This window comes from Chelonia mydas, chromosome 15 (genome assembly GCF_015237465.2).
Source record: "Chelonia mydas isolate rCheMyd1 chromosome 15, rCheMyd1.pri.v2, whole genome shotgun sequence".
NCBI lineage: Eukaryota > Metazoa > Chordata > Testudines > Cheloniidae > Chelonia > Chelonia mydas.
The window spans coordinates 24,788,156-24,804,249 of NC_057856.1; the positions used below are offsets into that span (position 1 = coordinate 24,788,156).

General features: G+C 39.2%; 1 protein-coding gene across 1 annotated transcript in view; it reads right to left on the reverse strand.

Annotated features, from left to right (window-relative positions):
* The window catches only part of DNAH10 (dynein axonemal heavy chain 10), a 98,126-nt gene that overhangs the window by 57,020 nt on the left and 25,012 nt on the right, over nucleotides 1–16,094 (reverse strand). Inside the window, exons 14-30 of the mRNA XM_037878565.2 lie at nucleotides 15,873–16,049; nucleotides 14,824–14,993; nucleotides 12,744–12,895; nucleotides 12,111–12,275; nucleotides 11,165–11,372; nucleotides 9,603–9,759; nucleotides 8,143–8,619; nucleotides 7,697–7,855; nucleotides 6,574–6,690; nucleotides 6,391–6,493; nucleotides 5,972–6,150; nucleotides 5,111–5,322; nucleotides 3,762–3,918; nucleotides 2,734–2,967; nucleotides 2,504–2,626; nucleotides 1,724–1,957; nucleotides 989–1,212 (exon numbers count right to left, since the gene is read on the reverse strand). Of these exons, the coding sequence (XP_037734493.1) occupies nucleotides 989–1,212; nucleotides 1,724–1,957; nucleotides 2,504–2,626; nucleotides 2,734–2,967; nucleotides 3,762–3,918; nucleotides 5,111–5,322; nucleotides 5,972–6,150; nucleotides 6,391–6,493; nucleotides 6,574–6,690; nucleotides 7,697–7,855; nucleotides 8,143–8,619; nucleotides 9,603–9,759; nucleotides 11,165–11,372; nucleotides 12,111–12,275; nucleotides 12,744–12,895; nucleotides 14,824–14,993; nucleotides 15,873–16,049 (3,248 nt within the window). The remainder of the gene's footprint in view (nucleotides 1–988; nucleotides 1,213–1,723; nucleotides 1,958–2,503; nucleotides 2,627–2,733; nucleotides 2,968–3,761; nucleotides 3,919–5,110; nucleotides 5,323–5,971; nucleotides 6,151–6,390; nucleotides 6,494–6,573; nucleotides 6,691–7,696; nucleotides 7,856–8,142; nucleotides 8,620–9,602; nucleotides 9,760–11,164; nucleotides 11,373–12,110; nucleotides 12,276–12,743; nucleotides 12,896–14,823; nucleotides 14,994–15,872; nucleotides 16,050–16,094) is intronic.

A 16,094-nucleotide genomic window follows, 5' to 3' on the forward strand; every position in this document is an offset into this window, starting at 1 on the left:
CCCAACTAAAAACCATTAAAAACTAAAGAAATCACAGGTTCTGGTTATGTACACAGTGCTGACAACAACCTTAACTCACAGTTATGCACACAGATGTTTAAACAAAAAAATGTTCATGGCCCAGCACCCAAGCAACCTTAGCTCTCTCCTTACAATAAGTCTAAATGAACCTTATCCATTCAGCACACAGCTTCACTCTGAACTGTCCATAACAATTTAACACTGTATTCCTATCTGTTCAAAGGTTATATGACATGCAGCCTCAGACAAGCATAATATCAGAAATACTTTACAAATTCAAGAGTACATTAACATAATCTATTTTATCTATTGATTTATCTGTCTATGTTATTGAAGAACATATTTATCTATGTATATCTATAGTGCCTATCACTGAAGTGCATAAGCACATCCAAATACTCATCCAGTCTTTTTCTCCTGAGCAAAATAATTCCACTTACAAGTGGACAAGTGTCAAAGGACACAAAGCTAGTGGGTGAACAGATCCTAAATTCCTAAGCAAGTTGATAAAATTATTCTTTATACTGAAAAGCAACTGTTAGTGTCAGAACACTTGGGCTACAGAATAATCCCCAATACATAATCAAGGCTGTAAATTACATTTCCAGTTATTCATTTGGAACTTATAGAATTAGATTTTGTTCTTCAAATGTAACACTTTAAAATCATTTTTAAAGATAAAATTTTTAAAGATAAAATTTTTACAGAGAAACAGAACTACAGGGACAGAGTTAAAGTTGTTTAGATGCTGGGCATTGAAATATTTTTCTGTTTAACTGTCTGTGTATGTGAACTGGGTGGCAATCAATTTTTAAATGGACCCTTACCATACAGAGTAAGAGAAGGGAACTATATTTAAATAAAAAAGGAAGTCTCTACAACACTTTCTGTATGGTTTATATAGACTTCAAACTATTAATGGTTTATTATGCTTCAGTTGTTATCTTTATCACTTTGATTACTTCACCTGCTTCTATCTTCACAGTATCGAAAAATGGCCTCTTTAGTAATGAGTCTGTTTGTTCTTCTCATTTCAACCAGAACAGCTGTCATCCAGTTCTCGACTCGGCCTTCTGCTGCAATGGCCCGCCGGAACTCCATCACTTCTCCTTCGGCTGAAATCATGGCTGTTGCAATTTTTTCACCACTATCACCCTCCTGAAATCTCAGGGATGCTATGTTATCATACATCTGAAACATGCCAGCAGAGGAACACTTTGTACTATTTGTACTAGGTTCCTAAGATCTGGTACCTCACTTAACCCCCATTAGAGTTCAGAATCAGGCTCTGACCAATCAAATATAGCAGACAAATTATTTTTAAATATTGACAGCCAGATTTTGCACTGATTTATATCCCATTAACCCAATTGCAGAGAGTGTAAATGAGCACAGAATTTGGCCCCATTAAGATTTTTGGAGAAAATACAAATTTATCAAGTGTTATAGAGATGGTATTCCATAGTAGTTCACTATGGGCTACGTTGAATCTTCCTCCGAAGCCACTGGTACCAGCCATTGGCACTGACAGGACACTGTACTGCATGGATCACTAGTCTGGTCCAGTGTTTCCTGTGTTGCTATTACAGCAAGTTTAGTTTGAAAGAAACACTAGCAGGCTCTTAATAATATGTATAGTATAGAATCTTCCACCTGAAAATCATAGTGCGCATGGGACATTCTCATAAGCAAGGTGCTGTACCTTTATCATGTGTTCCTGAACGCAGAGTGGGTCACTACTACCAAGGATGCTGAGTAACTCATCATCAGATATAAAGAAAAATCGGGGGAAAGCGTTCCGCTTTGAATCCAGATAATCGTTCAAGCTTTTCTGACATTTCTCTAGACCATCACTTATCTGCTGGAGGTCTGTGAGTCGATTTGGGGCTTCACAGCATTTTTTTATCACTGGGTCTTTTACGGTGTCACCCATTATCTACAGACATAGAAAAGAACCTTTAGAAACTACTAAAGGTAACACTGAGGAGCAAATTGAGTTGGATTTCTCTCGTGACAATACTGAAACAATATAGCATATTATTATATATAGTCATAATCTTTATTATTATTTACTATTTCTACAATACTGCGGAATGCATGATGCCTTAGACAGATAAGTCGTGAAGCGCTTGCAGCTGCAGAACCTTTATTACTGGCCATGATGCAAGAAATGGAAAGGATCCAACCTGACAATCAGATCCCAGCTTAAATGTGTATGTCTGGCAATTAGGAAAAAATATTTTTACTTGTAAACTGATTTCTGTGCCAAGTAAGCTCACTGTCACGTTGACATTTTTACAATCAATTCGAATAGCTGGGAGTATCACTAGAGAGAAGTACTTGCTTAGTCATCACGAGAAGAAAAATGTTAGGGCACTGACATCTATAAATGGAGGATTGCAGTTCAATATGGAGCTAAAAGCAAAACATATCACGTAATTCTCTCAATCACAAGCTGTTACGAAACAGGTCAGTTACTTGCCCTTTTAAATATCCTGTCTATGTTGTCAAATTTTTTTGCTTCCTCTGGAAGCTGTGATCTTATATCCCCACCAATAAAGATGCTCTCCAGGTACATCCATTTCCTCTGAACCACCATCCAGACCTAGAAGAAGAGTCAAGTGTTACAATCAAAGAAACAAGTTCAATGGAAAATCTTGATCATGAAAAACAAAAGCTAGAGACAAATTAATCATTCAGTTTCTTCCCTACCTCAATAACTTCACCAATCAAGGACAGAGTTTTTTCCCAGTGGTGGACTGTTGATAGAAAAGGACCTACAAATCGACTGCCTGAGATACTCTGAAGATTGACAGCATTGTCATCAAGAATCTGGGTAATTTCATCGACCGATCCCAAAATAAAGCCTCGCTCTTGAATGCCTTTGAAATACCTCAGTACAGTGAACTTCATGTTCTCCCAAGTTTCCACTATCTCCTTAACACCCTGCATGTGAAGATAAAAAGAAGCCTGTTTCAGTCCTGTAAAACTAGAGGACAGTCATTCTAACATCAAAATGAAAATCGCTCATTTAGGATGGCCTTTACACAGATTTTTCTAGCTCTAAAGGGCAGGTCTTCTCTGAACAGGGACAATGTATCCATCAGATCTCTTCTTAGTGTGCATTATGAGTTTTATCTGCTAATCTCAATGAGAGAAATAAGTTCTTTCTGCTTTTTATCACTATAAAGCCAACACAGCTCAGAGAGAGATGGATTTGGTTCCATCTAGTGCTTCATTAACAGAGCTAACGTCTCAGTTACCTCCATTGCAGCTCCAGTGAAAATAATCCAGTTATACTAGTATCACTGAAGGACTAATCTGAGCTGCAGAACCTTTATTACTAGCAGTGATGCAGAAAACGGAAAGCATCCTGCTTGACTATCAGATCCCAGGTCAAATGTGCAGGGCTGGCAGTTAGGAAAGAAAATATTTTTAATTGTAAACTGATTTTTCTGTCAAGTTAGCTTTCTGATAGACAATAAACATGGAAAACTACCCTGACACTTTTACAATCACTTTTCAAAGTAGACTCGCACTTTAAAACCCATCTAATCCAAACAAGGATCACACAAATGGCTAACATAACCTTTTTTGGCAACTAACGGTTAAACTATTTATTGCTATTCTAAATACCATTTGATAACTAAAACTGAAAGATCAAAAACAATGATGAAAATAAAAACCTCTGTTGTCATAAGTGTCTTCGAAACAAGCTAGGTATTATTTAAAAACTTTACCTTCTCAATGCTAAGCTCTTTAACAGCAGATCCCACTATCTCATTGATAACATCTGAGTACTTATGCAGCTCCATAGCAAACATATTCTCCAAGGTAAAAGTTGCTGTTGTCATTTCAAAACTAGTGCCAGTTCTCTCCATAAGATCTTTCCAATGCCTGGAAGAGTTTCAGTAAATCAACACGTTATAAACAAGACCAGATATTATCAATAGGGATCAGCTTAAAATGCAGGGAATAATACTATCAAATGAAGACAAATTGGAGGGAACATTCGTTTCCTAGACACTCCATCTTCCCATCCCAGCCAAACACAGGTTGGAGGTTAGCTCAGCAGCTCATTCTTTACTTCCCACCACTCGGTGGGGGTGTGGTTTTGGCAGTTCCATGTGATGCAGATAAGAGAGATGAACTGGTAGCTTTGAGCTGTCAAGCTGTTGTAGCAGAGAAAGGGTGGTCTGAATGTCAGGAGAGCTGATGATAGGAAGGAGGAGCATTGATTTGATCAGGTCTCAGCTACCTCTGCTTGAGATCAAACATAAGGAGCAAAACATCGATCAGCAGCCAGCTTTGAACTAAGCACAACCAGTGGTTATCAGATTCCAGCAGTGTTTCTAGCATTCCAGACTAGAACTACTAGCATTAGACGCTAGACCAGTAGCTATAATATGTATAATATGTAGTAGTATATGTTCATTTGAGTGCACAGAATAGGTAATTACATGGTACTATCACATTTATATGATCAAGTGCCTAGCAGCCAGTGCAAGTGAGATAACGACATGGCCACATTTTGCATGCATGAATTTAGTGGCTGGTCTGAGATACTGAGCCTATGTGTCTATGATTTTGGTTTCGTTCATTTTGTCAAGCACTATGACACAGTAAATGTGAAAATGACTATCAACGAATGTATAATAATGGTCCTGTGCTCGATACAGTCTAGAATTATATTTATAATTATGCAAAAAGAAAAGGAGTACTTGTGGCACCTTAGAGACTAACCAATTTATTTGCGCATAAGCTTATGCTCAAATAAATTGGTTAGTCTCTAAGGTGCCACAAGTACTCCTTTTCTTTTTGCGAATACAGACTAACACGGCTGTTACTCTGAAACCATTTATAATTATATTTCATATTTAGAATGAGATTTCATATTTTACATAAAATACACACAATATTTACACATACTGCATCATCTTGTGCAATCTTAGTAATTGGATATCAACTATTATGGTCCATAATATGCAAAATGTTTGCATGATTTCAACATCTGGAATTAACAGTTATAACAAATAAAAATAAATGTCCTTGCACATATAGAAAATTCCTTAAACAAACTGGATCAAACCTGTCTCTCAATGCTTCATTTTTCAAATCAAGCAGCAAAGGAATGGAGTCCTTGAATGCCTTCATCTTTGTTTCCAGGTGATAAGCCACCGGCACGCTGCGCATTTGCTTGGGCAGCTTTCGGAGGCTTTTAAGAAATCCTTCAATTCCTTCTTGGAGAAACTGCACATTGAGATTTACCCAGAGGGTCTGCGACCATTCCTCTTTAGCAGCCTGGAAACAAGGTAGATGCAAACATTCATAACATTTCCTTTTAAGTTACTATGAAAGGAATGTGACAAAAATATTTATTATTTCTCCTGCAATAGCATTCAGAGGCCTAGTCAGCATCAGGGCCCAAATGTGAAAGACGCTGTACAAACAGCATAAAAGACAGTCCCCTGCCTCAATGATCTTATAGTCTGATTTAAGACAAGACACAGCAGGGGAAGCAGTAATAAGAACCCGCTTTACAGAGTCACAGTCTGGCTTTTAATGTGAGGACATCTTAATTATTCCAAAATCCCTTAAAAAAAAAAAACTCATTCAAAGACCAACTAAGGTCACGTAGGGCCAGCCTGAGATCCCTCTACTCACAATGAGCACTGCACCTAACCACAGGAGCAGTCCCACTGAAGTCAATGAGACTACCTGGGGAGTAAGATGCTAACCAGCATGAATAAGGGTATCAGAATCTAGCCTTAACTACAACATTATACTTCCTGGACCAGAGAGTATAACTAAAGCACTATTCAGGCGATCTACATTCTGGTAGTCAGAAGGATAAAACAATCACAACTTATTTCAGTCAAATGGACAGGAAAAGACTTGACTGCAATTAAAGGAAAGTTCTATATTATACATATTTTTATAGAACACTTACTCTTTGCAACTTATAAATTGCATAGATCTGCTTTAGACCCCTCATATCCTTCTGCACTTTTAATAAGTCAGGGTACATTGTGATTGGAATGTCAAAAAGTTTCTCAGCATTAGCCAACTCCTGACGATTTTTCTCATGTTTTTCCAATTCCTTATCAAAAATATCTAAGAGCTCCAGTCCTGTAAAGAGAAGGAAAGTCTGCTAGACAAACATTTTTCATGGGTTATGATGGGTAAATAATGCATCATTTTTGTATACACATATACACAAATTATATTTCTTCAAATGTCATACAGTGAATTGTTCAGCTTGTATCTTAAGAGGGAAAAACATTTTGAAAGTACATAGGTTTCTGTTTTCAAGTGTATTAGTCTTCAGACTACTTTAGGATGTAACTACAGAGACATAAGTCTTCTTACCTTTGTCAAGATTCTCCCCAACAGCACCAGGCCCCTCAGTAGTAAATCTGTGGAAAAAATCTGCTATTTGGCTACTGTAGTCTCCAATCTGCTCCCTTGTAATCTAAAGGGAATATTGTTTGAATTAGGGTTTTTTCCTTCCTTTTCTAAATGTATTTTAAACATGTAAGGTAAAAATATTACCTCCGTGAATGTCTTTTTGATGCTTCCAAGGCTGTGATCAACTTCCGATGCATCAAATAAGAGAACCTCCCACATTTGCTTAATCTTGTCGACCAACTCTCTCTCTTCTTCAGTTGTCTAAAGAGAACACATGTATGAATACAAAGTATGTGAGCCAAATCCTGCAACTCATACTCACATGAAGGATCCTGACAGAGGATGAAACTGATCCCTGGTGCAAAGGCAGAACAAGACCTTCCACATCGTGAAAGCCTTCCGTCAGTACAGTGAGCACCCTTGAATAAGGCAGTACATGCACACCAGGGAAAGGATCTTCTCACCAAACGACACAGGCTAGGGTAGATGGCCATGAGGTGAGTGCACCAGCACAGGGATCATGAGATGGACATTTTTGCAGATCTTGTGGTTTCAACACCCACACAGCTAGCACAGAGAGCTGCAGCTCCTATTCCAGCTCACAGGGCAGGAAAAGAAGATATGGGGGTGAAGTGCACAGCAGCCCTGCTCACTGACCCTGAGTTAGAGTGGTGGATTTCACCTCCCAAACCTTACTGCACTCAGGGCTTGATCCAAAGCCTATTGAAGTCATGTTTTTCCAACTCTTTATCAAAAATATCTAAGAGCTTCAATCATGTAAAGAGAAGGAAAGTCTTCTAGACAAACACTTTTCATGGATTATGATGGATAAATTATGCACCATGTATGTATACATCTACACAAATTCCATTGATTTCAATGAGCTTTGAATCAGGCCTCCATTCTGCATAAAGCCCAGTCACTTAGGCTCTATGTGAGCGGAGTGGATTTCCCCAATAAAATGGTACCACTGACTTCTGTGGGAATACCCTCACAAGTAGGAATTATTCACAGGAAAGTAAGGGTTACATGATCAGGCCTTCAGTTATGAAATATGCAAAACATTATTTAAATAACCTGAAACTGAGCTAAACAAATGTACAGCAATCTAGTAAATTTCAATCTGGGAGTAACAATGTGAAAATATTACTTTTTGATTCTGTTAAGACAAAATAGTTTAACTAAACTTCATTCGTTTACATGAAAGGTGTTTGTATCTGAAGCACAAGTATAAAATATCTATGGGATTAGATATAAATTCACTTACAGGAATGTTATATACTGCAAGGGTACGGTATCTCTCCTGAATGTCTAAATATTTCAATTCCACCTGTAAAGAAATATCTTTGATCTCTGCAATTGTGCCAAGAACAAATTTGAGATCTTCCAAAGAATCAGGCGCTTTCCTAAGGTTCTGTGATAATCTCTATAAAAGAAAATTACTTTTGAGAAACAGCAGTAAGAGAATAATTAGGCAAAAACATAGACAATTAAGTACAATTATATTAAGTCAGCCCATGTAAAACAATTAAACAATCTGTATGTATTTTTTTAGTTAGCAGTTAGTTAATTGATGATAAAGATGAACCCAACAATGTCTGATCGAGATTTCTTTTTCCCTCATAAAATAGGAGGCTTAGGTCATCCAACTGTGCAGCACCACTCAGAGCTGGTTAGAAAGACGGATTATCAGTGAGCAGAGAAAACATCTACCTCAATATCTTCCTGAAGACTGAAGAGTTCCTCTTTTGCAGATTCATTGAGAAGTTTTCCAAGAGAAGTCACCCAGCCTTTTGCATTTTCCTGTACTGTGTAGGCTAAAGGGCCCAGGTTAAGCCTAATGCACTGTTCATCTTTAATCAAGGGCTGTTGAGTCACTTCTTGAGCTATCTTAATATAGAACTGCAACTTTTCATCAAAGGTGACACAAGCTGGTTTCTTTGCAGCAAACTTCTCCATAACAATGGCTTTATCTAATTTCCACAGAGGGCGATATCTCTTCCATCGATTCAAGTACTTGGTGAGAGAATCCAGGAGCTTGTGTATGTTTTGAGTGATGAGAACAGCCTGTTCGATTATTAGTGGATTCTGAGAGATGTCATTAAAAAAACTCAAGGTGATGAGTTCGTCTTCTTCAGCGCGCTGAGGGGGGCAGTCAATACAGGTGCCGTGCATCCACCGTACAAAATGCTAGAGTTTTAGTATTAAAAAAATAATGTATTAATGGGGGTGGGTGAAATTAGTGACGGTTGTTAGCCCTTAAGTAGGAGATTGCTGTACTAAAATCTCAAGGCTTAATTCTGATCTTAAGTGTGCAGGCATGTTGGACTTTTAAAGTTAGCTGTTCGGCATTTGACAAAACAGGAGGCCTATGTATCTGAGATCAGAACTGAGTTCAGAGTACCCTACAGTACCAAATGCATTCTTCCAGGCATTGTTATTTGGTCTGTTTTTCAAGTCTGTCGCCTGAGGATGTCATAAGCTAGGCCAGAGGAGCAGGTACAGGTCAGTCAGGCTCAGCAAGAAGGTAGAGCATGAGCAGTGAGTTTTGGAGTGGGAAGGTGGAAGGCAGAATTTATATTTTTAGGGGGGGGAGGGGTTGTCTGTTCATCAGTGCAGGGTAGGGTTGCTCCTAGAACATTGTGTGTCTTTTCTGAAAAGAAGCAATGAGCATCCTACGATTCTGAACAGACCCCTGGCCGTATACCTTATTCCCTTGGGCTAGTATAGGAGTTATGCCCCTTCCTGAGTGCTAGGTAAGCAGCCTGCCCTGCTGCTTGTGAGGAGGTCAGTGGCTATAGGAAAGGTTACCTACACCTCTTTTCCTCCTCCCACACACATGCACCGGAGAGTAGGATCCAGTCTTAATTACATTTGGATGCTATTTCCCTGCTGGTATTTATGTATGTATAGGGCCAAATCCTAAAGTTCTTACCCAAGCAAAACTCCTGATGAAGTCAATGGGAGTTTTGCCTGAATAAAAACAGTATGAAGATCTGAGTTTGGTCTTTTGTCATTAGCACAGTTTGTAAATAAAACAATTTACTGAATTTTTTTATTCCAACCAATATAACTGAAATCTTCCCCTTGACATTTGTGCCAATCCAAACATAAAGCAAGAATAACTCATTGTGTCAACAAGCAAGCCCTGAATAATCTTTATCAATAATCACCTTAGTGACTTCAACACAGTCTCTGATACAATGAACACTCATTTTGTCAATTTCACTGGCATTAGGATGCAGGATTATCTCAGGAGCAGATAAAATAGTTTCTGTTTGGAATAGTGGGACATCCTGAAGAACAGCTGCATTAAAAGCCTGCAAATTCCTGCAAAAAAAAAGTCAGACAATCTTAATCCTGCATTTTATAGCTTCATAGATAGGCACAGATATGTGACAATAAATAGCAAGAATTGCAGGCATGAGGTCAAACTCTCCCATCAGATATGCAAGTCTCTCCCAATTAAGCCATTCAATGCTGACTTCAGTGGGAGGCCCACATATGCATCTGAGGACAGAACTTGTCCCAGACTGCCATGTATAGACTGGTTTGATTTGTAAACTCTTAGGGGTCTGCAAGAAAACAGGCAAGAAATTGAACTCTGGTAAACTGATTTCACAAACATCCCCAGAATACAGCAGAACTGCCCTGTGGCCCAGCCTAACTGGCACAATGGGGCTGTAGCAAACACATAATCCACTCTCAGAGCACCCCGGTGCAGTGTGCCTCTAAAACCAGGTGGTTAGTCAGCTCCACAGCTGCTCTCCACCACAGGGGGCACACTCTGGAGCAGGCTGAGCGTGTGGAATAAGAGGAATAGTGTGGATCAAGGATTGGAGGAGGTATAGCCAGTGTGCTTTTACACCCAGTGATTCTGAACCCCTAAATGGCCCAAGGGGCAACTGTAAAAGGCATTCAAGTTAGCCTGCATCGGGGTTCACACTGGCCCCTAACAGCCCCAGAATAGAGAAGATGCAAGCCTGCATTCTTCTCACCCTTCGCTGACATGGGTGGCCTCACAGGGATGAATCTGGCCTGCAGTGTTCAAACTCCCAGACACTATGTCTGATATATGCTGAATGCAGCCTTTTCATCCTGCAGAAATTGTACCTTAACCCTTCTTCTATCAAGAACACAATAATAGCCATTTATACAGAATTAGAGTTCTCTATAGTACCCTTCTAAACATTTCTTGAGCCCTTGAGTAAAAGCTAAAGCGCTCATGTTTCAAGCAATGTATGGACTGGGTGCTTTAAGTGAATTTGGAGGTGTAAAGCTGGGCCAGTGAAGGGTAAAAAAATCAGCAAGCTGGTTGACCTGTAAGCAACCCTTAAGGACATATCAAAAGGGTATTGCAGTGGTAAACAGGGCCATTCCTTGTAGATAGCTATCAAAACTACGTTAAGTAGACTAGAATCTTTAACCCGTTTACCTGTATTGTTAGAGAGCCAAAGAGTAAGTGCTAAATATGTCTATGTCTACATGCATCCTATTAGAAATCTAACAATGTGACCTAATTAGCTTGTAGATGCAGCAATTGACCCCTCTGCCATGTACATTGGCCAAACTGGACAGTCTCTACGCAAAAGAATAAATGGACACCTAGTCACAGGGGAGATGGATTAAATTTTAGCACCTATGAATTTAAAAACAACTGATTTGAAAAAAATAAACAGATGCAAGACAGGAAATCTGTTAAACAGATGCAAGACAGTAAATCCACTAGACTTACTTCAGAACTAACTGTGTCAAGGTATGATAAATTTTATTTTCCCAAAATGCATAATAGGGTGCTAGTTTTGAAGCTTTGCCAGTGTTTGTGTTGGCAACCAGCCCTTCCATTTTTGTTAGCAAAGGTCCAATGGCAACATACTTTCTAACCATGTGTTCCACATCTTTAGATCTTTCGCGCTTAATATACTCAAAGAATTCCTTCACTCCTGTAAAAGTTTATGAAAGAAAATTATTATTTATCACTATTTAGTTGTAATAGTAACCGTAGATTAACAAAATAATTAGTTGGGATTGATCTTTGAACAGTAAATTCATCTTGCAAGTTAATGAAGATATTCTAAATTATTATATCAATACCTCAGACCTTTTGGTGGGTACAGATTCAAGAATCCCAAACTTGACTCAGACCGAGATTTTTACATATGGTGGTAACATTTTTAATTATCAGAGACATTCTGAAATAGCTAAACTCCACTAGTGCACATTAACGACTGGAAGACCTGCTGTGATGACTGAATTTCACAAATGAGTAGAAGCCGCTCCAGCCCCACCCTGTATAACTGCAGTCTCCCTGACAGAACTTGTGCAGTACAGCTGCACAAGAGGGCAGGAGAGACTGTATATAGGGGACTCCAGCACCAAGGAAGCCCCCACACAGCAACACATGGTGGAGGTAGGGGAAAGGCCAGGACACGGATGACCAGAAGAAAGGCAGTTACCGGTTAAAAGATCCACTGCTATGTAGATCTTCACGTCTCACCACCACCAGAGGGGATATTGAAGCTATGCTTGTACTCCCTTCACTGTACTATGACACTGTACTGTAATTAGCCTGGGGAAGTACTTAATATCGTGTTCTCTTGGCAACAATAAAAGAGGTGTAGCAAGGTTCAGTAAGACACTTCACAAAGCTGAGAAACGAGAATACAAAATATAAGACCTACCAGGAAGTTCATCCTCATTTTTCAAAGGTGGGGATTTAAATAGATTTGTTGACTCTATTAATAAAAGCTTGTTGTTTATATCTTCGGCATTCTTATGAATCTGATGTACAAGCGATTCAAACTTCCCAATGGCTTGGGTGCACCGAACAATATAGTCACCAATACCTTGAAAATAACGTGTCCATTTTATTCTCCTTCTTCAACATATCTTACACCCCCATTTTATTAATTAGCCAATCTAAGTTTCTAAAAGAGCAATGTAGGCAGTGCAATACCCATTCCTTCTAAGACCAAAAGGTAACTGTATTAACATGTCATGTATAGGGGATTCAATTCCATATTCATTGGGGAAGACTAGTATGTACTTCTTTAACAAGGACTGGGTCAGGCCAACGGACTACACCATATTTTCCACAGGGTAACAGTCTGTATTCCTAAGCCTGGACTGTGCACCAAAGCTACCACAACTCAATTTATGACATCCTTGATCTTGAGCTGTATTCACTTCTGCTCAGCATTTTAGATATAACAAACTGCTATAAGTTGACAAGAGAAAGAAAAATGTATAGCCTGGGAGATGTTTTACTGAAAATTAATATCTAAAGGACATTTTAAAAATATCATCTCTATTACCTAAGGAGTTCCAGTTGAGTCTCTTGTACCCTGATTTAAATACTCTCCAAAGCTCTTGAATGTGATCATCAAGAAGCTGGATTTCTGCTTCATTTAGTGTTCCCATTAATTTGTGATAGTGATCCAACATCTGTTTCATTCCATTTGTGTATCTAAAGAGAGTCACAAGCATAATGCAAAACATTACAATAAGGGTATTGCCTAGAAGATCTGAAAACCTAATTTTGAACCCAGATATGGAATGCTACACTGGAAGTTTTCCCAAGGTTAACAATTTAGTTACAATTTTAGAGACTACTGGCATATCCCCTCTCTGTCATCCTCTTTACACATCAATGCTATTGAAGCCTTGTGGATAGGGGGAAGCGGTAGATATGGTATATGTTGACTTTAGTAAGGCTTTTGGCACTGTCTTGCATGACCGTCTCATAAACAAACTAGGGAAATACAACCTACATGGAGCTACTATAAGGGGAGTGCATAACTGGTTGGAAAATTGTTCTCAGAGAGTAGTTATCAGTGGTTCACAATCATGCTGGAAGGGCATACTGAGTGGGGTCCCGCAGGAATCGATTCTGGGTCCGGTTCTGTTCAATATCTTCAGTGATTTAGATAATGGCATAGAGAGTACACTTATAAAGTTTGCGGATGCTACCAAGCTGGGAGGGGTTGCAAGTGCTTTGGAGGATAGGATTAAAATTCAAAATGATCTGGACAAACTGGAGAAATGGTCTGAAGTAAATAGGATGAAATTCAATAAGGACAAATGTAAAGTACTCCATTTAGGAAGGAACAATCAGTTGCACACATACAAAATGGGAAGTGACTGCCTAGGAACGAGTATTGTGGAAAGGGATCTGGGGGTCATAGTGGATCACAAACTAAATATGAGTCAACAGTGTAATGCTGTTGCAAAAAAAGCAAATATAATTCTGGGATGTATTAGCAGGAGTATTGTAAGCAAGACATGAGAAGTAATTCTTCTGTGCTACTCTGCGCTGATTAGGCCTCAACTGGAGTATTGTGTCCAGTTCTGGGTGCCACATTTCAGGAAAGATGTGGACAAATTGGAGAAAGTCCACAGAAGAGCAACAAAAATGATTAAAGGTCTAGAAAACATGACCTATGAAGGAAGATTGAAAAAACTGGGTATGTTTAGTCTGGAGAAGACAAGACTGAGAGGGGACATGATAACAGGTTTCAAGTACATAAAAGTTTATTACAAGGAGGAGGGAGAAAAATTGTTCTTCTTAACCTCTGGACAAGAAGCAATGGGCTTAAATTGTAGCAAGGGCAGTTTAGGTTAGACATTAGGAAAAAATTTCTAACTGTCAGAGTGGTTAAGCACTGGAATAAATTGCCTAGGGAGGTTATGGAATCTCCATCATTGGGGATTTTTAAGAGCAGGTTGGACAAACACCTGTCAGGGATGGTCTAGTTAATACTTAGTCCTGCCTTGAGTACAGGGGACTGAACTAGATGACCTCTCAAGGTCCCTTCTAGTTCTATGATTCTATGAAGTCAATGGAAAGACTCCACTGACTTCAACAGGCATTGGGTTGGCTCCTATAGTGCCAATCCAGAAAAAGCATTTAAAACATGCTCAACTCAAAGCACATGAGTGAAATCAATGGGTGTCAGGGGCTTTTGAGAAACCCAGTAGACACCTATCTGCATCATTAGTGCCTTAATACCTTTGAAAATCTGCCCTAGGTGACTTGCCCAAGGTCACACAGGAAGTTGGTGGCAGAGTCAGGCATTAAACTGAGGTCTCCTAGTGGCTGAGGAATGCTACAATGTATAGCAGTATAGTATATGTTTTTCTTTACTTCATATTTTTCTTGGGGGATTACCATGTGTTTTGTTTGCTTGATTTCATCATACATAATTCAGAAAACAGACAGCACCAGAGGAAAGATTATTTGTGCAAAGTTCCAAGAAAACATAACAATGACTACAGGGTCTCGTGTTTTTAAAATTTGATGACAAAGGGCCCATTCCTGTTCTGGATGAAGTCAATAGGAGTATTGCCATTAAGTTCAGTCAGAACATAGAGCATGTTCAAATTTTATATCCTTACCTAAGAAATTTGTCCTCCTGCAGGGCCACGTTCCTTGCTATTTCAGGTACTGGAAATCCCAGCTGCTCCATGTATTTTGTTTCATTGATAACCTCTTGGAGGTTGGGAGAAAAATTGACTGCGAAATGGCTCCACTTCTCCCCGGTGTCAACCTCTTCAGAATGCAGGCTCTACAGCACAGAAGAGAAACAGCAGCATGAAGGAGGGAGAGGACATGTCAGACAGCTAAAAATCAAAGAAACAATTACCTTCAAGGGGCATTTTCAAGGCAAACAGACTGATTCAATTGTGTCATATAGCACAGCAGGCTTGGTATTCAGGGCTAGCTGTGGAAATGCGTTTCAGACTGGCTGCCACACTCAGCACTTTCTTTTCATGAATTAAATGCAACTATCTCTTAATTTAAAATGGACCATAAGAGATAGAACAAATACTCCCCCCTATACGCTGTCCCAACGATCCATAATGGAAAACCCAGTGTATTAGTCCCAAGGAGTTTACAACCTAAATAGACAAGGCAGACACAGGGTGGGGGAAGACACATAACACACAAGCAGAGTGAACAATGTGATGGCAGCAAACTCATGTTAATTTCATGATTTTTTTGGATTGCACCCAGAAGTACATGGGAATCAAGTTGCCCTTTTAAGTGGAATATCCTGCAGTGAGCACAGCACAAATCTCTATATAGTAAAGATGGGGCTGTTGGAAAATACTTACTATTTTTTACAGCACCTGAATAATGTGCTCAGAGCAAAATAGAGATATTAAGACAAAGTACTGGCATGTCCTACATAGAACTGCCAGGAATGGTGGCACAAAGCACATTATAATTTATGCTTCTGCCAGGTCATTCAACAATTGTGACAAATATGACAGCCCATGTCAGATCCCCAAATAATTCCGAATTCAGAAGTATCGACTTTTCCCACAAACAACTCAGTTCCTCTCTTTAAGAAACCACTCTGAGAAAATCTCACCTGATCAGTAACTTGGCTACAAATCAGTGAATAAGCAGAAGATTGACACCTGACCCTTCCTCCCCTCACCTGATCGGAGGGCTCCAAATTAGCTTGGACTATGGTCCCAGAAGGATGGACTTTAGCAAGCAGGGTTTTTTTCAATAGTACTGGGAGCATCTGTTCAGTCCAGTCCCTCCAATGATCATATTTCAGATCTTCATATTCTTTCATTCTCTTAGCCACTTCCAGATACTTTTGTTTTACCTGTAAGAAAGAATTCAGCTCCATTCATCTTACTCTATAATAGAG